The sequence below is a fragment of the Paramisgurnus dabryanus genome, chromosome 17, assembly GCF_030506205.2.
Source record: "Paramisgurnus dabryanus chromosome 17, PD_genome_1.1, whole genome shotgun sequence".
Classification (NCBI taxonomy): Eukaryota; Metazoa; Chordata; class Actinopteri; order Cypriniformes; family Cobitidae; genus Paramisgurnus; species Paramisgurnus dabryanus.
The window spans coordinates 1,930,267-1,958,057 of NC_133353.1; the positions used below are offsets into that span (position 1 = coordinate 1,930,267).

Below are 27,791 nucleotides of genomic sequence, written 5' to 3' on the forward strand. Positions count from 1 at the left end.
TTTTTAAAAAAAGTTAGATTTATTAAGTGGTTCCTTCTTTCAGGGGACAGAAGATGAGCAGTGCACATTTGGTTAAGAAAGGAAGTGCGTCATTCCTCGTTCTCCTCGTATGTGGTCTCATCAAAAAGCCGATCCGAGGAGGGAAGAACTTTGCGGCGCGAGTACTTCAGCTGCAGCAGGTCGCCGACTTCACTGATCACACCCAATGCCTGAAAACAATCAACACGCTCCATTACTTTCATGGTTACACATGTAATTCATAACATGCTGATGCCAGAGGCGGCTGCCACCTACAATGCAATACTTCAATATATGCCAAAATATACACTCATTGAAGTAGAAATTATTTTATAGTTACTACATCCCAATGTATCTTGCATATAAATTTATGGTTCAAATTGTGATGACACATGGACTATTTTGGGGAAAGTACTATGAAACTTAACACATAATTTAGTTAAGTGGCTAACTACATTAAAGCTATTTAAAGGTGACATAGAATGATTGAACTGGGTATTTATTCTTGTTCTGTGATGTGACATGTACAACATTTTGGTTAGGTCTGTATGCCTTAGAAGCTTCCTAAAAACCTCTCTCAGAAAGCTATATTAGGGTGGGGGATTTTAAAAAATGCGTAGTTTTGCACCTATTTGGCATCCCTTTGGGCTTAACTGGCAACCTCATTATGAAATGCAAGCACTTAACACTGATTGGCTGCCTTTGCTGCCACTCAAAAGACTGTAAACTTTGACGTCTTCAGAACACAGACAGACCAAAATTTTCCAAAAAGAAAAGCACACCTCGGAATGCAAATCGCCATTTCGTCTTGAAATTCGCGAACACTGCTGCAATTTACTTCCTGTTGGAGGCGAGAGGCCGATGTATGCAAATTATTTTGAAGGGGAGGGAATTGGATGAAAGTGGGGGGAGATGCATTTTACGTAACATGTATCCATTGTTCAGATTGGGCCTTTTTCTGTCAGACATTTCTAAAGGAGCAATTTCTATGAAACATAGATGTTCAGAATGTTCAGCACTTTTCGCATGTTCGTGAATGCGGGTAGACTACCGTTATTCAACTAAGACAAGGTAAAACGTATTTTTATTCTCTGTCCCCTTTAAAGGTGGAATATTTAAAAAATATATAATGGTGAAACTTAGCTCAAGTTCGGATTTGAAAGGAAAACCTACACCGTTTTAAAAACAGCCGAGGCATTGTCACATATTAAGGTAATTAGTTACACCACAAAACCGGCCACACAAGTGAGATAAAAAGCGCAATCCATCTACTTCAAAACCGAGACCATCCCTGCGTACGAAATCGCATACTACGACATACATATTGAATTAGATCAATAACAGGTGAGCCATTAACTTGGATGCTATTAAACAAGCGCCATTACCTATAGCAGGGGTGTCTAGACTTTGTTGTGTGGTGATCTACTTTTAAAATGATAAAGCCGAAAATATCTACATGCTAAAAAACACAGTTTAACTTTTTAATAACACTTTAAATGTGTGTTAGGTCTATACTGCATATATTACGGGCTGTCGATATTACTATATTGTTTTGAGGAGTTTTAAAAAATCCTTGTGTACATGTCGAGTACTCCTTAAAATAGCGGAGATGCGGTTTAGTGAAACAAACTAGAAAGTGACAACAGTATCAGAAGCATAAAAAGGTTACACTGCCTCTCTCTCTCGTTCACATGCGCACACACCGTGCGAGTGGATCAGACTAGTATCGACATATTGGGCTCCTCTGACCTATAGGAACAGCTGTTTTCCTTATGTATTAATATTTTAATAGAGCAGCGTTACTGCTTTCCGACATTTTTTAATTTGACAACGCCTCTCTTTCTTCTTCACCCGCCTCACAATGTCAAGAAGGGCAAAATTTGCTATATAGACCAAAAACACTTGCTGTAAACACATTTATTTCTGCTGTAAGCCCAGCAAACACAGAACGTTCCCCTAACATTAGTTTTTGGTTATATTTTGGTTATTTTTTTGGGAACCAAATAATAACGTTCTGGGAACATTCTTTTTAGGTTTTATTTTTGCAACCATAAAATAACGTTCCCATAACGTTGCAGGGTGGTTATTTTTAAATAACCTAAAAATAACTTATACAGAACGTTTTTTTTGGTTATTTTTGGAACCATAAAATAACATTCCCATAACGTTGCAGGGTGGTTATTTTTATATTCATACTGTGCTCCTCTCTCTCGTTCACATGCGCACACACCGTGCGCGTGGATCAGACTAATATCGACATATTGGGCACCTCTGACCTATAGGAACAGCTGTTTTCCTTATGTATTAATATTTGAATAGAGCAGCGTTACTGCTTTCCGAAATTTTTGAATTTGACAACACCTCTCTTTCTTCTTCTTCGTTGGGTGACTCCTCTCCTGGGGGCTCATAGGATGGTTAAGTGTCCATCAAATGCACACTTCAAAATATAGTAGTTATATATATAGTAGTTTATCTGGATATTTTTCACCTACTGTTTATCAAAAATTCACTTTGCCTACTGCTTTTTTCTTACTATGACTGCGTCCGAAACCAAAGGCAGCTGACTTGTTGCATCGCTTCCTCATGAGGCAATGACTTAGGCGGCAGCTCTGTGAAATGCATTCGGACAGCCTTCACAGGCAGCGTAATGGAATTCTGTTTGAAATGTAAACAGAGAGTGCCTTGATGATAACTAATCCCATATTTGAAAAAAGCGACAATACTATTTCTCACTAGAAACGCAGTCAAAAGGTGTACAAATTGTAAATATAACTTTATGAACACTAAATTTGTGATCCAGCCACTTTCTTGGCCACCACCTGTTTTCGAACTCGACCAGGCTTGACCTATCACATTCCCAGTGCACACACACACAGAATTGTGGGACAAGACAATGACGATATCTTAGGAGTCAGGAAGTAAAGCAAACATTGGATTTAGACGTGCATCGATGCCCTTCTGCCTTGGAATGATTTTAGAGATTTCGGACATAGCCTTTATGATATGATGGAAGTAGACGATTTTGGACGCAGCACATATCAGACGAAAAAATAAGATTCATAACAAATAATTCAATTTAATGTATCTTCCATACAAATATGTGGTTAAATGTGATGACACATGGACTACTTTGTGTAAACTACTATGAAACCTACATGAAAAACGCCATTTGAAGTAGTTACTTTAGTTATTTGTTCATGGTATCATATTTAGGGTTGCAATATTTTTAAAACATTTAGGGTCCGTTTCCCGGACAGGGTTTAGGTTAATCCAGGACTAGGCCTAATTAATATTAGGTCATTTAAGAAGTTTTTAAATTAAGGCAGCTCAAACATGCATTTAAGTCTGGGACTAGGATAAGTCCGGTCTGGGAATTAAGCCAGGATTAGACGAAAGTTAAATTAGAACATTTAAATAGCTTTTATAATTGTGACATAAAACCACTGATCTATATAAATGACTGGATTGCTCATGACGTCACAATTGTGAAGCCACCGTGCCGCCATGTTGGTATACCCAACCATTCTATTAATTCAATGGACGCTATCAGATTTGAATGATAAAACATCAATTTACTAGTCTCTGTTTTTATATCTGAAGTATCCCTGTACATTATTACAACGCAAATGTCCTAACCATGTATATAGTTATTTACTGAAATTGTACATTTTGCTTTTTAAACAGTTATTATACATTCATCTTTATTACAGTATCAGATCAGCGGACAGACCGCAGCATATTTAGGTTTAATAACAACGTGCTCATTCTGAAATCTGAATAAATAACATGCTTTGTACTGTATGTGAACGCCATAATTTGCTGGTTTTGTAATTATCTTTACAAGTTACCTAAACTTATTCAGAGAAATACCGCTGACCGTGTAGCTGAAGGTCAAAAAAACTTTATTTATACTCGTGTCATTAACAGAATGCAGCAGACACACCCACCTTAACGTTTTTTTATAAATTCGTTATCCTGCCCTATTTAAACATAAACATTGCAAATAACAACAAAATTAACTATTATTTTACGTACACATATCCGAAAAATTAACCTTGTGTGACTGATACGCTGTAAAGCGGGTGAAATTAGATCATGTTTTTGAATGGAAGTCAATGACGCCCTCTGCCGGTTGGGTATACCAAGATGGCCGCTCGAACTCTGCGCTGGCTTCACCTCACGCTGTTACGTTACGCGTTCTATGCGCAATCCAGTCATTTATATAGATCAGTGCATAAAACCATAAACTGTAAAAAATTTCGACCTTGTGTCCATGACATCACCCATAGGTTTATAAAGAGCTTTTTTGAAGCGGGGCCTTCCGTTGCCATCGCTTCACTTTGCATCATTCGCGGAAAACGAGAAAATTGGTTGCTGAAACCACGCCCATCTAGCTTGACGGTAGTGACAGCAGTGGCAGTTAACCTGTCACTCAAGTGGCCACACCCTTAATTATGCAGAACTTAAAGGCTTAATATAATTTAAATGGATAAATTACAAAAAAATTTACCCGCCTCACAATGTCACGAAGGGCAAAATTAGCTATATAGACCAAAAACACTTGCTGTAAACACATTTATTTCTGCTGTCAGGTTGGGCATTTTAACATGGGGGTCTATGGGGATTGACTCCCTTTTGGAGCCAGTCTCTAGCAGCCCGTAAATTAATTGCAGTTTGTTGGCTTCACGAAAGAGATTTCTTAAAACATTACTAGTATGCATCTTGAGACAAAACAATAGGACTGATATATTTTAAGATGTTGTTTTTAGTTAAGACAGCTCAAACATGCATCATTTAAGTCTAGGACTAGGCTTAAGTCTTGTCCGTTAAATCGAGCCATAATTACCAAATGATGTAACTTAATTTAAGTCTGGCTTTTTGATGGGAAAACCTACACCGTTTTATAAACAAAGGTATTGTAGCACTACTGAAAAATATGAAGTGCACGTACTTATACCCCAAAACATGAGATAAAGGAAAGCAGTTTATCAATCCAGTAACAGAGAATGTATCAAAAAATAGACTGTTTGCATCCAAAACCTCCTTTATAAACTACATTTAATTGTATTTATTCAGCTATGAAAGAAATGCAGGAAAACACGTCAGTGGGGCATTGAAAAATGTGTTGACGCGATAACTGGTCACATCAAAGTGCGCAGTGTTTTCTTAAGCGCAGAGAGGAGGGGGATGACCGCCGGTGTGCTTTTCACCATAGTTAAATCAAAGTGTCCTTAGGGAGGCAGATTAAGATGCTCTTTGATCTCCTGCCAGCGCAGACCCCTGTGGCAGGCGCTGCTTATGTAAACCCTTGAATGGCGGCCTCAGCCATGTTAATTTATAGCGTAGGACAGTTTAAGGAGGAGCCTGAAATTCTTTCCTCAGTGATTATTTTCAAACAAAGCGGGTGTATCAAGTTTGCGATACTACGTTTCAAAAGATTGATGGACGGCGGTGATGGATATTTCTGCTCGTGCTCCTGCTGAAAACCTGTTGATCGTCCTTTCTTTTTAAAATGCTTAGAGTGGCCGGCACATTTCAACCAGACTCACCCGGCGGGGTTCTGTATTTAAACAACTTTGACTTAACACATCAGCATGTCATCAAAGCTCACAGTTTTTTTCCATTAGCTCAACGTACTCTATTGTAAACACTAAAAATCATGGCATGAGAACAAGGCCCAGTGAGAAAAGGGTGCCATGTTGCTTTTAAGTCATTTAAATGAGCGAGTGTATTTGCTGTGGCGAGAAAACGAAAGGCTTACCCTGTCCAGCATTTCTTTGGAGTGGCCTGCGGAGATACAAAATCGGGCTCTAGACTCAATGATGGGCGTCGCTGGGAAGCCCACCACCACCACCCCAATGTTTCTCTTTAACATCTCCCGACCAAACGCCCTAAATGCATTAAACACACAGTCAGACCAATGCCCAAAAAAATATTTAGGAAAAACTGAGCTTTCCTTCATTTGCATGCTTTATTATTTTGTCTATTATTTGTATCCATTATGAGTCTCAGGGTCAGACATTAACCAAGGTAAAAATGCATGCCAAAGTGACTTTAGATATTTCAAATATGAGTGCAAATGCATATCATTTCACAGTTATCTACCATTTAAAATGTGTCTCAATTTTATTTGAAAGATGCCCTTCTAACATCCAAATAAAAAATCTGTAATACTTTAAAATATGAAACTATGGATGCAGTTTGGATACATTTGGTACATTTTACATTGCGTTTCATGTATGATTAATATGTATTGTCCCTAAATAAAAAAATTATAGACCTTGATCTGTAGAAATGAGTCAAACATATTACTTTTAATCCTATGTAGAGGTATACTGAGAGAATGGAGGGAGAAAAAAAGACCAACCCAATTTTGGCAGGCATGTAGAGCATCATGGGTACCACAGGTGAGTCATTGTTGCCATAGATAATGAATCCCATCTCCCGCATTCTCCTGCGAAAATATACCGTGTTTTCAGCCAGCCGCTGGATTCGCGAACGACCTGCAACCAAGAAACCGCAAGACGTTAAAATAGCCAAAGGTTTCAGAAAAAAGAGATTCTGTCATTTGGCACTCCACATCTTTTTCCATAGGCTTTCATGGGATCAGACAATTAAAATTTACCAAGCCACAGATCTCATTACTTTAGATGCAAGTCGACCACCTGAGCTATAAACTTTATACTTAGAATAAAAAAATGTCTTGAACTCGAGCCTTTGCGATCGGTAGATCAGAAACTGTTAAAGGCGAAATATTTAGTACCTGCTGATTTTACACAGCATTTTAAATTTCCCCTGTGACATCATCGAGGCACATGCCCTTTGCACACAGAAAGATGTATCAGACGTTTACGTTCTATGTTTCCAAAGTGCATTTTATCACACTTTAGTTCCATCAGCCCCGATGTCTATGCCAGAAGATTTTAATCAGCTGGTTAAACAAAACACTGCCGCTGCAGGTTACAGGAGAGGGACGCTAATGCAAACAATCTCCCAGTAAGGGTTGCAATAATCCTCACAAAAACAAGAAAATTAGTGTCTTCATTTTTCAAGGAGGGAATCACATCACTAGAGCTCCCAAAACATTTTGTTCATCGCATCTGTGATCCATGGTAAAGGCCTTGCGTTTCAGAGAGCCTTGGCTCCGTACTTTCAAACATTCCATGCATGCTAAGAGCTCAAATAGAGGAAATTCCTGATCTTTGACAATGTCTCACTTCAGTGTCATCCAGATGCCAAAAATCTGAACAATCACCATACTTGCCGTGCCTGACACCTACACTACAAGGTCTGAAAACCGCATCCACATGAACTATCCCGACAAATATATATTTGTGGTAATGACTATGCAAAATTTAGTCTGGTGTAAGGTGTAAGTTAAACACAATTCTGTAAGTTTTTGTAAGAGGAAAGCATAGAAAGCCTAGCCTAGCGAGTAATGCAATACATGTACAATCTTAGAAATAAATGAACCCTTATGGGTTGTTGGGGACATTTTCTTTGTTGTTGCTTTTTTTTTGTCTAAATTTGGCCACAACTTTTCTGTGTTTCAGCAAATTGAATATTTTTTAGTGTCAAATCTTCAATTCAATGCTTTGAATTTTTTCAAAAACTCAACAATATACCGTGGGGCAAATGTACCTTTTTGGGTTGTACGTAGACGAAAAAGCCACCAAATTAAATGGCTGTAAAAATCTACAAAATTTTTTTTTGCATAAATCTGTTAATCAACCTCATCAAAACTACCAAATGTTTACAAAAATTCCATGATTGCCAAGTTCATTAATGATGTCACTGATTTGAGAAAAAAAAAACACACACAAAATGACCGATTTTATATATATTTTTTTATTGTGGACTGGATTTTTTTACTTTTTCACAGTCTTGGGCATATCAAAGATTAGTAAAAACATTGGCTTTATTGCATTTTTGGTTTTCTCCCTCATTTGTTGTTCGTGGCTGTTTTTGCCCCATTGACTTCCACTATAACGACCTTTTTTGATTGCAAAGCCATGACACCATATAACTATGCATTCTTGATTGTTGGTGGTTTTCCCTTTTGTGAAGAGGTAAAATTTTAAATTTTTACTGTTGATCACCATGTGGCACCATTAACCCTTTAGTAGGCCTGTGCGAAAACAGAGCTTAACTTCTGATTTGTACATTGAGTTATATGGAGTATAACAGCTTATTAGAGTATTGTGTGTGTGTGTGTGTGTGTGTGTGTGTGTGTGTGTGTGTGTGTGTGTGTGTTTGTGGTGTGCGTGCATGTACGAACAACCTGAAAGGGTAGTCAAGTTGAACAACCCACAAGGGTTAAATTCACATGACATTGTTCCAAAGCTGCTTTACAAAAAATGTATGTTTATATTAGAAAATACAGTTGTAAGCAGGGTTTGAAATTAACTTTTGCACTCACCAGCCAATTTGGCTACAAAATTTTAAAGTTACTGTCCATTCAGAACATCGATTAGCCATTAAAACAAAAAAGAAAATAACCAGATTAACTATGTCACATCTTTATTTATAAACATTTATTATACATTTTATTATTATTTATTATAAAATTAGAATTTTATAAAAATTCTGTCATCCTGCCATATAAAGCATGTCACTGGAAAATAAGTCATCAAGTGTCCCGATGTATAGTGAGCCAGTGTCCTTAAAAGTGCACACTGTACACACTATACTTATTCACGACCTACGGAGCTAGGAAACTGAATGAGAAACATGGAAAGATGAGCCATTTAAGACCAATTTGCCTCTTCCTCTGTTGGTCACCTTGGTTATTTGGGGCGACTTTCCTTTTTATGCTGGGTTAGTAACTGGGTTAGTCGCGCTGTTGTTTTTTGTGTAGTGACAGCTGACAGGTGTGTTCAAGTAAGCCAGATATGCACCGATGCTGCATAATAACGCTGTATTTAGTATACCATGATGACTTATGATTTGAGTATTTGCATTAAACTTTGCAGATTTGGTTTACATAAGCTTTACTAAGAAATTAACGATTGAACACAATTTTAATGCATAAACCCGCCGACGATTTGACAACGTGACCCGCCACAGCTGTAAGCCAAATGGAAAATGTCAATTTATGTATATATTAAAGCAAAGACAGTAATTTTAAATGTTGTTACATGTGTAAAATATGATGTGTAAAAGATCATTTGGCCTTTTTTGGAGGTCTTTGTTGGGTTGTATGGTTTTTCTCTTCCACAAAAGGTTCTTTGTGTTGAAAAAAGGTTCTACCGACTATAAAAATTTATATTTTTGGAACCTTTGACTAAAAGGTTCTTAGTGGAACCAAAAATAGTTCTCATATGGAATCACTGCAAAAAATAACCTTTATTTTTAAGGGTATACTGTGACTGATGTAAGTGCAAGTAGTATCTGATGAGCCCTTGTGAAAGGAGACTTGACTCGCTGTGAAACTGGAGTCCTTCCACAATCCCCCAATGTAAATTGGTCACTGACAGATAAAGCAGGTTTCCCAAGTCATGACCGGGTCACCAGCTTAGCGGTAAGGAAATTAAGGCCGGCAAATGAGTAACGTTAAACACGCTGGCAGCCTATCTCGCTGGCTTTACGATCCTGGTGGTTTCTTAACACGGTTTCTCGCCCAGCTAACCTACAGCTGTGCAGCGGGGTCCACATGTGTTCCTCCACCTCCACTTTGCTCTGAACCAACTGGAACGTCTTTTACAATAAAGAAAACCACAACGGTGCCAAGGAGAACCTGAATCATAGGAGTCTGATGAGAATGAATCATCCGAGTTGGAGACACATACTCATCGTATTCAGGAAGAATAAAGTTAAAGAGTGGCTATTAGGGTTGACAGCAAAGACAGAGGACGACTGGGGAACCTGTGGTGCTCTTAATTAATGACGGTATTTATCTCAAGAGCCTTGATCAGCTGGAATAACAGCTCAGGTAAACAACTCTATGTACATGAACATCTGAAAGCAATAACTCTTCAAGGAAGTTCAAGCGGGCCAACGTCAGGCTGCTCAGATAGCGGGCCGAAGGGTGTTGGGGGTGGGGAGCGCAGCTCTCCAAAGTAAATCTTTCTGGGGTACCTTTTCAACAGCTAGTTTCACAACGCACACCCCCGCTAACTTCTTCCAGACCCAGAGCTGGAGGATCTGGAGAGGCAAAAAAGGGACCGAAAGAGCTTCCAGATGTGGGGACTGTTTCCCTTTTTGAAACGCCAGTTCCTCCTCACTTCCTTTTCATCTGAAGGGAGGAGATAAGTAAAAGCACCAGTGTGGAGGGACGCGCTCCCTCGCGAGGACCTCTGCGGAGAAGTACAGGAAGTGCAGCAGCTCCTTCCAGGCTCACATCTGCGCACCGTTCCTTCACCTTTATAATTCATAGGTCACAATGGTGGCCGTAGTTCTCTACTATGCTGACGTCGCCGTTGACTCCGGGGCAACAGAAGAACATGAACTTGCGGGTCTTTGCCCCCATTTATAGGTTGATGCATTTCAGTCATCCAATCAGACATACGTTCAATCCATATTCCACACGTGTGGGATCAAAAAGGTCACGGATACGTTTTAAACGAAAGTAAAACAAAAACTACTCAAATAACATTAAATGAAGTCGTCAATAGTCGTGGATATGATTTGCTGACAGAGATCTCAAGTACAACAATGCACCTTTCCACAAGAGGTGTCAATAAAACAGAAGCTCATTACAACATCTGGAATAACAATCCATTAACCTTCTTTAAGGGGGCTTTGGGTTAACACATTCCTACACCCAAAACACGTGTATCTGCCCTTTCTCACCGAGCACGTCAACACCTCGAGACAAAGATGAATGCCCAATGTTTGTCAAGGCCGCCTGTGTGTACAGAGAAGCAATCGGGTTTAACAATGAGATCCTGCATGTTCTTCTCACTTAACAAAGCCAACGCCACACACCACGCCGAGATAAAAATGCCAACTAAGTCAACTACCATGATTTATGAGGGAAATCTTTTGAATGCGGTCACATTTAGCTCATTTGGCCTAAAGTTCAAACAAAGGCAGGAATTTTGCTGCAACATTTTAAACAATTAGAGTTTTTGAAAGGTTTGCAAGCCAGATCCAATTCAAGAACTTTATTTCTTCTGGAATGCAATGGTTAAACAGCTAGACTATAAAAATCTAAATATTCTGTATTCAGTATCCATATTTTTTTTTTTTATCTACACCGGTCAAGGGCAAAGTTCGTCTTGTAAAAGGCAAATGCAAATGAATCACAAGATTACCCAACACGTCAGCTGACTTTGGCTGGTTGAGATCTGAGCTCATGCAGAACGAACATCAACTCTATAAAACGGTTAGCCTGATGATGTAATTAGACAACGGCCAAACTGACCAAAAAATTACCCAACTAGAGTGAACCTCCGAGTCTGGCATCCAAAACAAACTTGGCACCCGAATTACAGCTGGCACTTTGCACCCTACAGCACACTTGGCGATGTCGGCGCCCATTTGCAGCGAGTGTCAATTTGTCTTCAAGAACTATTAAAACAGTCTAACGTTATTGAAACTGGAAACGAAAGCTTTCTAGCATACCAACATCTCCGACATCATATTAAGACGTGACCCATGATCACACAGGAACTGGAATGCTTGATTTAACGTGATCTTAATGAAATGACAAGCTGTGAAGCAATATAAAGCGAAACAGACTGGATCATTGGAAGTAAATGAGAGCTGGAGGCAATTTGTTCACAGTAAAGTCACTTGTCAGATCAATGCAGTACTGCACACTTTAAATTAAACATGACAGACTTATGGAGAACGCAAAGATGAACAAGTGTGGCAGGGGTGGGCCAAAGAAAGAAAGGTAGAAGAGGGTTAAGTTCCCATGAGGATACTCAGGATGTCTCCGAGCTGACCTTTGCTTGATTAGTTTTCTTTGTGCATCAACCCCCATCAAACACACACACAAACACTCCGATTGTTCAAGTCCTCCTTCGCTCTCTTACTCACGGATGCTCCTATATCAGTTAATCTACAATAAATGTCATTGGTTAATCTGTAACCTGTTATTACTCCATGCACCTAATGGCTCCTCTTTCTTTCTAACAATTCTAACACAGCCATTCTTTGTAATGACCCTGAATTTACTCAATAGAAGGGTAAGCATGACAAAAAGAGAATAAGAATGACTGGATTTTGGTTTCAAGGTAATAAATCGATGAAACAGACTGAGAAGTAACACAACAGAGGGTAAGTTAGTCTGGATCAAGTAAATCAAAAGAATGGACTACTATTTCAACACTTCTGGATCACATTAGCATATGTAAATTAATGAAGAGGCTCATTAAGGGTTTACAAGAAGAACAATAACATTTTTTGCTATAAGGCACTTACACTTAGGGTGCACTCACATAATCCAAACCAAACCATGCCCCAGTGCGATTGTGAACCTAAGACAAAACTAGCATTAAAATCAAATTTCTTATTATTTGGATATTTTTTATAACAAATATACTTTCTAGTTATATTTTATTGGGTTTAAACTAGGGGTGTAACATTTCACACAGCTCATGGTTCGATTCGTATCAAGGTTTTATGGTCACGGTTCGGCACTGGTAATGTTCAGAAAAATATTCTACTGACAAAATAACAGAACACTCTTTTAGTAAGTAATAAATTTACTTTTGTCACTTAAAAACATCTAAGCTTTCCCATAAACAAAGTGCATTTCAACCTCTGTTTTTCACCAGATGAGCAGATTAAAACTGCATTACCCTACAAAAACATCCAGCTAAGGCCAGCATAAACTGGTAGCTGGTTTTAGTTGGTAGTTAGTGATGCACCGATGTATCGGCCGCCGATATTTATCGGCCGATTTTTGATGAATTTGAAACCATCGGCATATCGGCAATAGCATGAGAAAGGCCGATACCGATTGTTTATTAATTAACCGAATAAAGGCAATGAGTTGCATGTCTGTTGTTCAATAAAAATGATTGGTGTGCACTATACTTAAGCACCAACAGAAAACCTTTGTTGAGCTGTCTCAAATGTCTTGGACAATAAAAGAAACAGACTGCACTTTAATGGGGGAAATAAGTCCAACTTTTTTTGAAGTAGCAATATTTATACTCTGTTTAAAGCAATATTACTGGCATTATTTATGTTTATAAAAAAAAATGAGTTAAAGGAATAGTCTACCCTTTTGCCATATTAAACTATGTTATTACCTCAACTTAGACGAATTAATACATATCTATCTTTTTTCAATGCGTGCACTGTACAGCGCGTCGTGAATGTGTTAGCATTTAGCCTAGCCCCACTCATTCCTATGGTACCAAACAGGGAAGCCACCAAACACTTTCATGTTTTCCCTATTTAAAGACTGTTACATGAGGAGTTATAACAGTAAGCATGGTGCCACAAAATAAAACTTTTTTGGTACCATAGGAATGAATGGGGCTAGGCTAAATGCTAACACATTCACAACGCGCTGTACAGTGCACGCATTGAAAAAAGATAGGTATGTATTAATTCGTTTAGGTTGAGGTAATAACATAGTTTAATATGGCAAATGGGTAGACTATTCCTTTAATGTTGTTAATAAAACAAATGCTGAATAGCAAAAACCACCTTTGAAGGTTGTCATGTTGTCTTATTATATTTGTTTTAGCTTAATTTGTGCCTCCTCTTATGAATGTTTGAATGTTAATTAGATCCAATCAATGTTCAGTAAAAATAATTAGATGGAGAAATAAACCAGCTAATAGACCAACTGTACACTATTGTATACAAGTGTTTAATATCGGTATCGGCATCGACCAGAAGTTGTCTGTTAAAATCGCTATCAGCCCAAAAAAATCCTATCGGTGCATCCCTAGTGATAGTAGCTGGTTAAGGGTGTTCCTCTCAGACTGGTGGGTCACAACAATGTGTAAAAATTATTTCATGAACAAAAAAGAATTAAATGTCAAAGGAATAAAATAGACAATTAATCATCATAATTGGCAAAGCCCCAAAACAGGCAATTAATCGTCATAACCGTCACAATTTATTAGACAATTAACTGTCAGCCAAATTTCATAATCGTGACAGCCTGCTGAGAACCATTAAACCCCTAGTTTAAACAATGAGTTAAAATACGTGTCCCCGTCTTTTAAATCCAGTCTAAAGTCTCATAATCTAATAATGAGATTAGGCGCATCAAAGTTAGATTTCACATTGACATGACCTTAGTCAATATTAAAGATATCAAGGTTTAATATTCACAGAATGTTCTTTACATTATTGAGGATGAGGATGATTTTATGTATACGATAGTGGATCACAAAAGATGACTTTAGCTGGGTTTTCTCACATCCTGCTGTGAACAATTGGGGGCACTGAAGTCAAAAAGGTTGTGATCCACTGATCTATCAAGTCAAGGATCCAGCGTAGAGGCTCAATGCTTCAAAGCTGCAGTCAATCAACATGAATCTGGTGATAGACTAGAAGTCACTCCATCAACAGGTAAAGAAGAGAAGCAACTAGTGGACAGCAAGACATTGTTAGGTGATTCTCTAAAGGAACAATGAGTCTTTAAGGACCTCGTGTATGGAAACTTAACAAAGCAAAGTTAAACTCGTATTAGTCAAATCGAGCACTTCACCTGGACCTGACGAACCGGGGGAGCTTGTTTGTTGTAGCTGCCAACCTTGATTGAGTGGCGGGGGGAAAAGAGGCAGTTTGTTGGGTCTAACCAAAGGGCCAGATCACACTAGCTACATCGGTAATTGTTAACACATTTCCGAGGTTTAAACTTTGAGCTAAATATTTTACCTGGACAGAGTCTGTGTACAGCTGTAGAACTAATCAGTCTCATTTCATGAGCGCTTGGGAAATTGTACGAAGAAAAATCTCACACTGACAGATCTTTTTTCCTCCTACGGCCTACTTCAAAGCGATCCTTGAGAAACACTTATTTCAAATCCCGGGCCAAGTTTATCCAGAACGCACAGAGCAAACAAACTTAAGGATTGTATTTTCGCAGTGAAATAAAACAGTCAACAAGCAAAGACAAGAACAATGAAGCCGGCGAAGTAAAGGGACGCCGTTCTGGTAATAAAAAAGTGCAGATGCACGGCCGTACGCAAGAACAGGAAATTATATACGGAGGATGACAAGAGGTGTAACGAACATGGACTGTTTACTGTACTGGCTGTCGGAGATGTTGATCGAAGGCTGGACTAAATTAGCACATCTGGGATGATCTGTTCCTGTAGTTCAATATGTAAAGATTGCATTAGCAGTGCAAAAGGTCATGGGTTCGACCCGAGAGAACACACATGCTGATCAAATAAAAACGTCTGCCAAATGTGTAAAATGCAAATGCATACTTGCTCAATAGATCTCTGCATCTTGTGAACACCTTATTGGAAATATTTGCTATTCTGATTTTTATCTTTATTACATAATGAAGAACAGTTAATGTCATAACTATGCTAGTTCTAATATGGCACTGTTTTGCATAACAATGTAAATGTGAATCGATTTTAAAATGCACCATGGTACATCATTGCAAGCAATGGTCTATTATATTTAAGCAAATTCTGCCACCTTGTGGTGCACCAACAAGGCACAGTTTGCATGCATGCATAAAACTATGACATTCTTCTAATCTATCCTACACTTACATATGCAAAGACAGCTGCTAACCAAGCTACGTGGTGGGTTAGTGCCTTTAAAACTTTGCTCTGTTTGTATCCTTACCCGATTAACACAGCAACATTTACTCAACCATTGACATAAGCTTGGGGCAAAACGATCTGTTTGTCTGACAAATAGGAAGTGTTTGGTAAAACTGGTCTGAAAGACTGCTCCATTTGCTACCACAAATGATGCCTTAGATTCACCAAAACATAAAATATCCAAGAAAACCCACCTATTGACGTTCCATCCTCTCCCATAATGCACTTCATAGAAGTGATGATTTGCTCCGCGACAGGAGGCGGCATGGAGGTGGCGTAAATCGCGCTGTGCGAGTGCGTTCGTAGGTAGTCTATCAAATCCTAAAGAACGAAACACAAGATGTTTCACAACGCCAAAATAGTTTGTGGGCTTTATATATTAATTTAAACACACTGAAAACTGTTTATTACCTTTTTACCTCCTATGTAACCACCTGCAGCACCAAAGCTCTTTGTAAAGGTGCCCATCATGATGTCCACATCCTTGGGGTCCAGGCCAAAATACTCCACCACCCCTCTGCCGGTCGGTCCTAATGCCCCGATACTGTGAGCTTCATCCAGGTACAGATAAGCCTTGTACTTCTTCTTCAGGGCTATAATTTCTGGCAATCGTACAATGGAGCCCTCCATACTGTGGAAAGCAGAAGTTATTCGGTAAGGTTTGGAATAATACAGCACAAGTGATTGTATTGTCTTCATGAGTAGATATGGGTTTCTAATGGTCGCCATCTCAAGGTTTTTAATAACGTCACAAGAATGTTGTAAAACATTAAATTTCCACTTTGTCTGTGTTTGGTATATATAATATAACACATGTTGAATCAGTTTCTACTCAGACGCAGTCAGTTAAACCATCGAGAACACAAGGAAGATAATTCAGTAAACCATCTTCTTCTGTTTATAGTAACATCACTTCATTTCCTGCATGCTGTTTTTTTCATTCATCTCTATATATCAATTACTGAGTTAACTAACAACACAGTTGACTATCTTAAAGTAACAGACTGTATCTATTTCCCCTTACATGATAGAGAACTAGTGAGCTAGATCTAAAGTTGGAACAGTTTTTAGACGTAGCCATAGTTGGAACCATCACACGTTTAAAGGAAAACACCACCCTTTTTCAATATTTTATTATGTTCTTACCTCAACTGAGACAAATTAATACATACCTATCTTTTTTTAATGCTTGCACTTAATCTTTGTACAGAGCGTCATGAATGTGTTAGCATTTAGCCTAGCCCCATTCATTCCTTAGGATCCAAACAGGGATGAATTTAGAAGCCACCAAACACTTAAATTTTTTCCCGATTTAAAGAAGTTATATGAGTAGTTACAAGAGTAAGTATGTTGGCACAAAACGTGGCGATTTTTTAAGCGGATAAAAATGAGAACAATACTGTATGGAGGAAGTAAACTTAGTTTGTAGCACTTCGACCACGGGTGCAGTAACATTGATGGAAGTTTAAGCGGGAGGGGGAGTGGTCAGAAGTGATGATGTTACTGCGCGCCGAGGTCAAAGTGCTGCAAACTAAGTGCTCTTCCGCCATATAATATAGTTCACATTTTTTATCTGCTTAAAAAAAATCACCAATTTTAATTTTGTGCCACCATACTTACTTGTGTAACTACTCATGTAAAAGTCTTTAAATTTGGAAAACATGGAAGTGTTTGGTGGCTTCTAAATTTGTCCCTGTTTGAATCCTGTACAAAGATTAAGTGCATGCATTAAAAAAGGTATGTATTAATGCGTGTATGTATTAATGCGTCTAATAGGCTGTTTACACGATCGGATCACAAGTGGACGACGTTAATGCCAGGTGTAAACGGTGTTCAAAACATTTTGAGCTCATCCACTTTCGACCACTTTCAACCACATCCAAAGGTAGTCGAAATCACTTTCGATCGGATCGCTTTGGAGTTACTGAACGCAAATGTGGTTAAATTCGAACAGCCACACGCGACCGCCTTCTCTCCGCCCATTAATCTAATCTGAGGTATTTAACACAAGTTTTACTTTTTTTACTTCTGGCGTGAACATACGGTGAACAGCGCCATTTTTAGCATTCATTGATAAAACTACTGCGGGTGTTCTCCATAGTTTCGTTTTGAAAGCGTGAAAGTTGCGCGATCCTATTTCATCAATTGCGCTGAAAATTCAGAGAAAGCTCCAACATATAAACGTACAAAACACTGTGCAGCATGTATACTTGCTAAACAAGCAGCGGATTCCGACATAATATTAGTTTGCGTCCATATAAACTCATAATTACTCCCGCTCGCGTTTGAATGACAGCAGAGAGACTCGCCCACCGTCTCACGGACCATCCCCTCACAGTATTCAGAACAGAAGTGGTCGAAAGTGGACAAAAGAGACGGATTTAAATACCAGGTGTAAACGTAATAAGTCTCTCTCGTCCACGATTGATGAAAACAGATCTTAATACCAAGTGTAAACAGCCCCAATGTTGAGATAAGAAAATAGTAAAATATTAAAAAACAATGGTGTTTTCTTTTAAAGGACACTTATTATGCAAAATGCACTTTTAAAAATGTGCATTTGCATTGTATGAACACAACCACTAAAAAAAATCTTCCTACTCCTTCTTTTTAATCCCCATTAAACCAAAGCCGTCTCATTAGACATTCCACTTAGATTTTCTTGTTAATGTGACGTCACACTGATAAAGCCCCGCCCATGGCCACTGACTGACAGTCCTGCATTACCATACTTTCCTTCCTCAACAAGTTGTATGCTCTTCGCCCTATCTCAATTGTGAGATACTACTGTCTCAGACTGTATTCACAGGAATCGGGTCTATTTTAATTGAAAATGGTCACTGTCTCCTTTTCTCAGGGGGTGAGGAGCAGTAGCTCATTTGCATTTAAAGGTACAGAAACAAAAATAGCACGTTTTTGCTTCCACCCAAACAAAAGTATTTTAGACATGCTATAATAAATGATCTATAAGGTATTTTGAGCTGAAACTTCACAGACACATTTTGGGCACACCTGAGACTGAAAACCGCAGTGGTAGCATATTAATAATAAATGTTACTTTCATATAAAAAACTCATGTCATCCAAGATGTTTATGTCTTTCTTTGTTGAGGTGAGAGTTTTTTTTTAGAAAAAAATCCAGGATTTTTCTACATACAGTGGACCTCAACAGTTTACAGTTTTAATGCAGTTTAAAATTGCACTTTTAATGCAGCTTCAAAGGGCTCTAAATGATCCTAACCGATCTTATCTTAAATGATCTCATCTTGCAAAAAATATTTTTAACCACAACTTCTCGTCTTGCACTAGCCATGTGATATGCCAGCATGCCCTCATGTATTACGTAATCACATTAATTAGGTCACGGATGATGTATGTGAAACTACCGCTCCAGTGTTTACAAGCTTGTGTCAGTTTATTGTTTAAAATTGTTTGCAAGTGCGTGTTTCACATATTTAACGTGTGACCTTTTGATGTGATTAAATAGTATGTAAGGTCGAGCTGGCGCATCATACGGCTAGTGCAGGATGAAAAGTTGTGGAAACTGCATCTTTAAACTGTAAACTGTTGAGGTCCATTAAAGTCCACTATATGGAGAAAAATCCTGGAATGTATTCCTTAAAAAATGTATTTCTTTTCGACAGAACAAAGAAAGACATAAACATCTTGGATGACATGGGGGTGAGTAAATTATCTGAAGTTTTGATGAAAGTAGAGTAATCCTTTAATATGAATAAATGAATTCCTAGTAAGTCAGGAAGTTTTTAAAACACCTGTAGATGCCTTCCACAAGAATGAGGATTTTCTTCCAGGGTCGATGTGTCCTAGGCTGGCCATGAACTATAGCATCTCTGAGCAACTTTTCCAAACTTTGCATATCTAGTGGGATTCAAATACATGGATGCCATTTTAAATCAAAATAATTACAATCCATTTACATTTATTCATTAGACGTTACAAATGAAAAAGCATTTAGTCTGATCAATGAGCGATTTATCATATTTAGCAATGCAATTATTACTCATTTATTACAATGCAAACATTACAAATGCAAAGTAAAATGGTTTACATTTCATCAGTATCCTTTGTTTTTTTAGATGTACCACAGCATTACAATCAAAAAAATACAATAATACGTTAACGCAATAAAAGCACAATAACGGCACATATGTGTATTTAGCTGTGGACGTGAGCGTTTGATGTTTGCATAAGGCGTGTCTTCATAACAAATACAAATTATTGCATGACCGTTTACGCAAGCCACTGGTAAAGCAACTCGCATTCATAGATCTCATGAGAACCACCTGTGGTATGTTAAAGATGTAGCATCAAAATTTCACAATTTAAAAAATGACGACATATTAATTCATAACAAACTGCCAGTGGGCCAACAGGTTTAGGCTCTTTAGTAATAAGTGAGCAATCTAAGTGCTTGTAAACTTTGCCAGGGCAGACATAACTCCTTCACATTTTGACTGCGGGGGCTTCAACAGGAATTAAACATTCACCTTGTGACACCTTAAACCCATTTAATAATCGCTGGCAGCCATCTGTCTAAATAGCTGCGTTATTCTGAATGCATCATTTAAATTGGCTAATGCAGCAGCGATAGGAGTTGACCTTTCTATTGATAAAATCTGTATTCAACGCGTGTAACAGGACGTTAACCGAAATTGGCATTAAGAAACTAGTCCAAACGCAAGCACTACAAATGAAAACTACAGTAAACCCACACAGATTTTTAACAAAAGTCTGTTAATCTTCGACTCCAGCTGTTTTGACTGAATAGTTAATGCTTTGTGTAGCTTGTGTGTTTTGGAGCTCCACCGAAAGCTCAGCCTTCACCTTGTGCATGTAAGAGATGTGCATGTGCGCAAACTCACTATTGTGCTTAAAAACCCGGATGGTGGAGCAGGAGAGCCGGGCTCCCAATACCAGAGAGGCGTGGTTTAGCTCATCACTCAGGATCAGGCATCCCTACACAAGACGATGAAATAAATGAAGTCAGGTCACTGTAATATCTGGCCGTGGCGGCCGCTGACTTTTTTTTTCGAGGGCGCTCGATGCAAAGTTCGTCAAAACATCTATGTGGCCCATCATGTGTGTGCGGTTTGTAATTTCAAAATATGTGTTTTGTGCATCAAGAGATCCTGTGTGCATCAAGTGTCTTGTCAAAATAAGTGCCTGCTGCAGATGCGTCTAAAGGGTTTATGATAAAAGAGACGCTCGCGTTTGCCAAATACTCACATTAACTCATGCATAATCAGAGTTTACTGTGTCTTTCGTCTATTTTGTGAACGTGAGCGTCTCTTATATCATAAACGGTTTTGATGCATGTGCAGCAGGCACTTATTTCAACAAAACACGTGATGCACATGGTTTACCTGACGCAACAAACACATATTTTGAAAACGCAAGCCACACACGACACTCCGAACACTTATTTTGAATTAGCGCCCTTCGGATGAGCAGTCACAAGCCGCCACTGATATTTGGACCAGTAAAGATGGAAAGCAAAGCATATATTTATATTCAGTTACAAACAGCTTATAAGCTAAGTCTCTTGCTTAGGTGCACCATGGGATTCAAATTTACAAACTTTCAGTTATAAAAAAAAAAAAACTGTATCCTTAAAAGGGAAGAGGAACATGATTTCTTCTTCTGTTTCATGTTTTGTAATCTTGGTTTTCCCATCCGTAAGTTTCGATCACAAACTTGTGAAATCTCTCTGGTAGCCTCGAGTCGCAACTATGCACATACATTTTTTCTTGTGGGGGTTCTGTGTCTTATCAAATCTATTGCATATATGTGTGGGCAATAAAACTATTTGAGTTCAATCCCAAAGTCTTCCTATAGCGGCCGCCTCTACATGCACTGTTGATAAAGCATGACTTACAGTGTGTGAATGAGAAACGTTCACCGTGACATAAGCATGCACTGACAGGCCAAAAAGGGATACGCCTGCACTAAAACTGCAAAGATTTTTGGGAGTTGTCTGGGTGTAACATCACAGCAATACCTTGCCAGCTAATGCAGGAATGTTCATGGAGTTTGTTGCAAAGCCCATTCCGAAAGCCATCGCTGACTCTACGCCGAGGAATGAGGCCACCTGCTTCTCCAACTCTTCGTGCCGGTCGAGGTTACCTAAACAAATCGTATAAATAAATCAATGAACATTTACTGTAAACAGTAACTACGGTAGATGTGTGAATATTTTCTACTAAGCAGCTGCTTTAGTACCTTAAAAGTATGTAAGTAAAACTAAGTGTCAAGTAAATGTGAGCACTTGTGTTGTGTTGCAGTGCAGTACAAGTAAAACAGCTAAGCTTAACAATTTATGCGTTTTGAAAATCATAATATTTCATAAAGAAGGATCAATGAAAGGGACTGACCCATTTCCTGTCTGGTGCTGGCCACGCCCGCCCCGTATTTCATCGTCACCTCTCCAGCAGCAGCGGCACAAGCCCCCGTGTTTTCAGCAAAGCCAAGGTAATTGTATGAGCCCAGATTGATGACATCCTTCACCACCCGGCCAGTGTATCTGCAAGAGCACGTGCACTGTTAGAAAGAAATCTTACATTTGATTTTTTTTTTTAAAACAAACAGTAAGACTTGTCTAGACTAATCGTATAAGGTTAAACAGGCTTTATGCAACCTCACTGAATAGAAAAGATTGCAGGAAACGTTGGTTTCAAATACAAAAACCATTTTATTTTATAAAATTTACAGGGCATGGCTTTGAAAGTGAACTTAATAGTGGAGGTATTTGCACTTTTGATAAATGCAACTCTTATCTCTCAAAAGGTCAAACAACCAACAATCGACTTTCCTAGGCAACCAACTTACTCAAAGGTCCAGTTGTAATCATTGGAATTTCTTTCCACAAGGTCAAACTTGGCACCAGGAACACTGCAAATGGGCCTGTTCCAGCTATCCCGAATCCTCATGTATAAATTCCTTGTGTAGAAATCCTCAAAATCTTGATAAAGTGGAACAAAGTCCTTAAGTAGAAGAAAAGAGAATCACATACCTGACATTTTTCTGTCTCTAAACTGAAAACTGGATAACGGGAATAATATTTTGGAAAGCATAACATCCGTATGAGGTGGGTGTGCACCAAAACACAACACAACCTTTTGGTGCCCTTATGTTCTTTACGGTTATGGCAAACTGCACAATATCCTTCCTCTGGCAATATTCTCTTTCCTCTCAATGTACTACTAACAAATTAACTGAAATTTTGCAACAATGATTTACGGTCAGTTACAGTAAATGAACACAATTTATAAATGGCACAGTCTTGCCTGGCATGCAGGCATGTGAGATTAACAATGCGCTTGTATTTTTTGACCATAAACAACCTGGTGAATAAGAACTTAACGATTAATCACAACTAATCATTTGCAGAATACAAGTTTTTGTTTACATCATTGATATGTGTGTACTGTGTATAATAATAATTATGTTTATATAAATACACACACACATACATGTATCATTTTAAGAAAAAATATTTAGTATATACACATTTGAATACTTCTTAAATATATCTATGCATGTGTGTGTGTATTTATATATTTATAATTATTATACACAGTACACACATACATATATGATGTAAACAAAAACTTTTATTTTGCAAATGATTAATTGCGATTAATTGTTATGCATTCCAAACCTGCTTTTTTAATAGGAATAGTTGCGACTAATCGTTCGAAGAATAAACTTTTTTGTTTACATAATTTATGTGTGTACTGTGTGTAATAATTATGTATGTATAAATACACAAATACATACATGAATAATTTTAAGAAAAATATTTATATATTAAGTATTTATATATAATATAAATTATATAAATATTAGTATATATGCAAGTAAATATTTCTTACATATATCCATGCGTGTGTGTGTGTGTGTATTTATATATACATAATTATTATACACAGTACACACACACACATGATGTAAACAAAAACTTTTATTCTGCAAATGATTAGTTGTGATTAATTGTTCTGCAGCCCTAACCTGCTTTTTAATAGGGATGCCTAACGATTAGTTGCGACTAATCGTTTGAAGAATAAAAGTTTTTGTTTACATAATATATGTGTGTACTGTGTATAATAATTACACAAATACATACATGTAATAATACAAAAATACATACATGTATAATTTTAAGAAAAAAATATTTATATATTAAGTATTTAATATATAAGTAATATAAGTAAATATTTCTTAAATATATCCATGCATGCGTGTGTGTATTTATATATACATAATTATTATACACAGTACACACACACACACATATGTAAAGAAAACTTTTATTTTGCAAATGATTAGTTGCGATTAATTGTTATGCAGCCCTAACTTTAATAGGGATGCCTAACAATTAGTTGCAACTAATCGTTCGAAGAATAAAAGTTTTTGTTTACATAATATATGTGTGTGTGTGTATAATAATTATGTATAAACACACACACACACATATATATATATTTAGGAAATAATTACATGAGTATATACATTGATTTTTATATTACCCTATGTAAATATATTTTTTCTTAAAATTATACATGTATGTGTGTGTGTATTTGTATATGCATAATTATTATACACAGTACATCCCCATATATTGTGTAAATGAAAACTTTTATTCTTCGAACGATTAGTAGCGACTTCATAACAATTCGTCCTTTACAATGTTTACCTTTTGCTCCTCCCTTTCTCTGGCTATGTGGCATTTTTCTATTTTCCACTCCCTCATGAAATCCCGCAGATATCCAAAGATTGTAAGGATGCCGTAGCCCATGTACGTGAGCACGGCAACCAGCATAGGAGTTTCCTCAAAGGTTTCAACGAAAGGCCTGCTGTACAGCTCTCCATTGCATGCAGCGTGGTGGTTAACCTGTGAACCCGTCAAAACAATGTAGTCATGGTACCGTCACATTGTGGTTATTGACTGCAAGATGTTTAAGATGCCTGCGCATTGAAAAAGTTGATCCACCAGAACAACATATTCTTTTAGGTGTTATTTTAACGGTTTAGTACAAGCGCATTCTTAAGATTGCAAGCTTCTTACATGTATTTGTACGCTAAAGCTTATTTATATACAACTGACCCTTTCAATCAACTTGTCTCAAGGTCATTCTAGTAATGTGAAGTTCACAGAGTTTATCACATCAGCTATCAACATGTTTCATCGTCACCGTTGACCACAAAGTGGTTCAACCTTAAAGCAGGCGTCTCCAATGTTTTTCGGGGCGGGGACCCCCTAGATGAGAGAGGCATGGAGCAGGGACCCCCTGATTGATACTAAATGTGTCAAACAGAGATTTTTAAGTAAGCAGCAAGGTAAGTGAGGCTGCCTTTTCATAGTAGGCACAACACAAAGTGGAGTAAAGCTAATTTTTTTCATTTTGTTGGACCCCCTGCAGTTCCGTCGCGGACCCCCGGTTGAAGTCCCATGCGTTACAGGGATAGTTCACCCAAAAATGAAAATTCTGTCATCATTGACTTTTTTGAGGAATGTTTGTAAACAAATCGATTATGAGACGTATTCACTTCCATAGTATTCTTTTTTCCTACTATGGAAGTCAATGGGGCTCATGATCATAGCCACTATTACACACAGTGCTAATTCAGACAGGCATATATACTGTACAACAAAAATAGCAGATGTTCTTTTTATTGACATTTGTCAAAACAGTGAAGCCCTTCAGCTGTAGAGGATGTGGTTTAAAACTCTTGAAACGCTGGACAGCACCCCTTCGCCTTATGTACTTTTGCAGCAATTATACATCTATGATGAAACTCGCAACAAAACCAAGAACAAACTGACAGATGCACAGAATCTGACATTTCAACATCCATGGCAACTGAAAGTTACTTAAGATGACAGCAGATTACATTTTGGATTGTAAAATGGAAAGCTCTGTGTTACAAACATGTCTATAACATAAGTGAAAACAGAGTTTGAAATGCACTTTGTTTATTGGAAAGCTCAGATGTTTTTTGTGACAAAAAATAAGTTTGTAAGTACCAAAACCATGACCATAAAACAAACCGAACCGTGAGCAGTGTAAACAGTTACACCCCTAAAGCACACAGTTCACAGCACCCACTTTTTCATAGTAGGAAAAGCAAATACTAGTCTATAGAAGTAAACTGGTACTGTGAACTGAGTGCTTACCATCATTTATCAAAAATCTTCTTTTGTCAATAATGACAATTTTCATTTTTGGGTGAACTATCCCTTTGGAGATGACTTCACTGTCCACAAACTTTTTGTATACCTAATCTAGACCTGTCATTATCTAGAAATGCATCAAAAACTTAAGAGCCTAGACGCAGATTGGTAACATTATCCCTTCGCTAAGAAAGAATTGAGCTAAAGAGATTAAGTGGTTCATTCAAAACCCTGTGATTTGCAGACACATGTGACTAGTCATGCCCCACTAACAAATGCCATGAGTCTAGCAACAGTAACATCCACGTGAGCTGTGACCAGCTCCAAGACAACTTTGCATTCATTTGCAATGTTGACAAGACTTCCAGGAAAGCCTTTGAAAAATGCGCAACAACTGATTTACAGAGGTCGATTTGTCTTAAAGTCCTTAAACTTAAAAAATGGCAAGACTGTAAGATTAGACAAAAAATGGTGACAATAACAAAGTGAGGATCCTGTAGGTATAGCATTGAGTTTCATCATCCCACCGAAAGGTAGTTGGATCGAATCATATAGAATAAACTAATGTACATAAAAAAAATCTTTAAGTCAATTTGGATACATGTATCTGCCAAATTCATAAATGTATATCTGAGAATACATGAAGCTTACAAAGACCTAACCTCAATCATATGTTAAGCCCAACCACTTGAACTTTAGGGGTCACAGGTCACCTTTAGTGCCTTGAGCCTTTATTTCAGTGTAAAGGAACCATATACATTTTTGTGGATCATCAAAACCAAGTTTCCACAGCAATATCATCCCAGCCAGATCATTTGGCTTCTGTTGTTTTGATGGCCAGAGCACGTGAGCATCTGGATGAAGCCACAATCCAAGTGTACTTTTCAACATGTGATGAAACCATAAACAGTGAAAGTGCATTGCATGTACTAAGCGCAAATCAGATGATAACAGTTCTCATGTTCTCATCGCATCATCATCATCATAATATATTCTAAAATGCATGCCTCAAGATCCCAATGCATTGGCCTTACCTTCTTCTCCTGCTGTTGATACTGATGATGAATGTGATGATTCCTCACCATGCCATTTCTTCCTGGTTTCACACCATTCGCCGCATGACAATCCTCGTTTTTATTACTGGTGCTCGCGCTCTCAGTCATGCTTATCTACCACAAGACACATGCGCACACATGCATGAAGACGAAAAACGATGAAAACGAGTCGGTGAACGGTGTACCAGGGTGACGCGCTTCCCCGCTACTCCGAAACCCTAAAGGGAGAAACCTGAAATTCCAGCCTCCGCATACCGGAAGTCAACGCCTCCGTTCGTGCGCGCTAGCCAATCAGAATGCGGATGTGCGTAAGTGGGCGTAGCCTCGTGGCAATCCGACCTTACAATGGGAGTGGCCATGTCGCGCACTGATGTTAGGACGAATGAACTCGAGTAACCTCTGTGTTTTACCTGTTTATCTCTGTGTTTACAGTTGCATGCTGCTGCTATCAGATCAACTGTCAAATGTAAATACGCTTATATAATATGTTTGGATAAAGGTTTTATTTTGGTAAGCATGTCTGTTTCATTTACAGTAGATGGAGGAGAAAGCAACATAATAGCCGTCCTTTCGAAAATGTATTATTGAAACCTTGGTAATATAAATGGTAATCAATTTACTTACAAACGTGTTTATTTATAATCGAAAAGATTAGCTATTAGTTTTATAATCCTACTTTGTAAAAAAAAAAGAAATTCACTATAACATAATATTTTTTAAAGTAATAAAAAAGTACGCTTTTACTTTTTTCTTTTCTTCATTGAGATCACTTATTTTTTTTAACACTCAAATTTTAAAATTAGAAGTAATGTCTTTTATAATTTTA

General features: G+C 37.9%; 1 protein-coding gene across 2 annotated transcripts; it reads right to left on the reverse strand.

The window, feature by feature from the left end:
* Positions 1-27,204, reverse strand: sptlc2a (serine palmitoyltransferase, long chain base subunit 2a). 2 transcript variants are annotated; one of them, XM_065244847.2, is made up of 12 exons: positions 26,945-27,202; positions 24,432-24,629; positions 22,565-22,719; positions 22,111-22,259; positions 21,738-21,862; positions 20,602-20,695; positions 19,492-19,597; positions 16,131-16,350; positions 15,914-16,040; positions 6,386-6,521; positions 5,780-5,909; positions 1-209 (listed from the first exon to the last, which is right to left on the reverse strand). In XM_065244847.2, exons 1-12 carry the CDS (start codon positions 27,071-27,073, stop codon positions 90-92), a joined length of 1,689 nt encoding a protein of 562 aa, XP_065100919.1. In that variant the 5' UTR covers positions 27,074-27,202; the 3' UTR covers positions 1-89. The 2 variants fall into 2 exon arrangements, with proteins under 2 accessions (XP_065100919.1, XP_065100920.1); XM_065244848.2 differs by lacking the exon at positions 24,432-24,629 and having other exon boundaries at positions 26,945-27,204.
* Positions 27,205-27,791: the final 587 nt, after the last annotated feature.

Excerpts from the sequence above, each read along its gene's own strand:
- sptlc2a (XM_065244847.2), bottom strand. The coding sequence starts at position 27,073 with ATGACTGAGAGCGCGAGCACCAGTAATAAAAACGAGGATTGTCATGCG. Across the intron at positions 16,041-16,130 it reads GTTACATAGGAGGTAAAAAG|GATTTGATAGACTACCTACG; the intron begins GTAATAAACAGT and ends TTCGTTCTTTAG. Across the intron at positions 5,910-6,385 it reads TACATGCCTGCCAAAATTGG|GGCGTTTGGTCGGGAGATGT; the intron begins GTTGGTCTTTTT and ends TAATGCATTTAG.